The following is an 846-nucleotide window of genomic DNA, read 5'->3' as shown; positions in this document are numbered from 1 at the left end:
AACCAGGCTGAGGTTGCCCGGCTGCTCCTGGCCAAGGGGGCCAGTGCAGATTTGCTGAACAATGGCCAGTGCACACCTCTGATGGTGGCCGTGAGCCAGGGCTTCACCGAGGTGCTGCGAGCGCTCTGCGAGCTCAACTGTGACGTCAACCTCCCAGTAAGGCTGGGGATTCGGGATTGGGGGGGTTTTAGGTTTTTTTTGGTTGGTTTTGGATTTTTAAGTTGTTTTTTTTGTTGAGTTTTTGGGGTTTTGTTCTGTTTTTTGGTTGCGTTTTTGAGTTTTGTTTCATTTTTTTGTTGGGTTTTGGGTTTTTGTTTGTTTTTTTGGTTGGGTTTTTGCGGGTTTATTTTTGTTTCCATTTTTGTGGTTTTGTGTGGTTTTTTTGATTTTTGGTTTGCTTTTATTTGTGGGGTTTTTTTGTTTACTTGAATTTTTCTGCGGGTTTTTTTTTTGTTGTTCTTCATGGGGTTTCTTAATGGTTTTTTTTTTGTTGTTTTTTAATTTATTTTTAGTCAATAACCTGCATTTTCTTGGCTCTCCATGTGTAGGATGCCCATGGAGACACCCCCCTGCACTGCGCCATCACTTTGGACGACAAAGCCGCCATTGAGATCCTCACCGAGGTCCCCAACATCGACTTCACYGTCCAGAACAGCCAAGGCTTCAACCTCCTCCACTATTCTTCTCTCAAAGGCAACAAGCTGTGAGTTTTTTTTATTTTTTTTTTCCATTTTTATGCTTTTTTGCAGATTTTAACGAGTGGCAGGGGCGGTTCTGGGGGSTTTCTTGAACATTTTTGGGGTTTGGATGTTGGTGGATGGGGCTGTTGCTCTTTTTCAGGTCTTC

The 846-nt window shown here is 43.2% G+C and overlaps 1 protein-coding gene across 1 annotated transcript in view; it reads left to right on the top strand.

The window, feature by feature from the left end:
- MIB2 (MIB E3 ubiquitin protein ligase 2) overlaps positions 1 to 846 on the top strand; it is a 27,454-nt gene that overhangs the window by 23,916 nt on the left and 2,692 nt on the right. Inside the window, exons 10-12 of the mRNA XM_057387869.1 lie at positions 7 to 156; positions 549 to 703; positions 767 to 809. Coding sequence (XP_057243852.1) covers positions 7 to 156; positions 549 to 703; positions 767 to 809 — 348 coding nt within the window. The remainder of the gene's footprint in view (positions 1 to 6; positions 157 to 548; positions 704 to 766; positions 810 to 846) is intronic.

Source organism: Malurus melanocephalus, unplaced genomic scaffold, assembly GCF_030028575.1.
Source record: "Malurus melanocephalus ecotype Western Australia unplaced genomic scaffold, MMel_1.1 scaffold_1407, whole genome shotgun sequence".
NCBI lineage: Eukaryota > Metazoa > Chordata > Aves > Passeriformes > Maluridae > Malurus > Malurus melanocephalus.
Note: the sequence above shows the minus strand (reverse complement) of the source record. Positions and strands in the feature narration are given on the sequence as shown.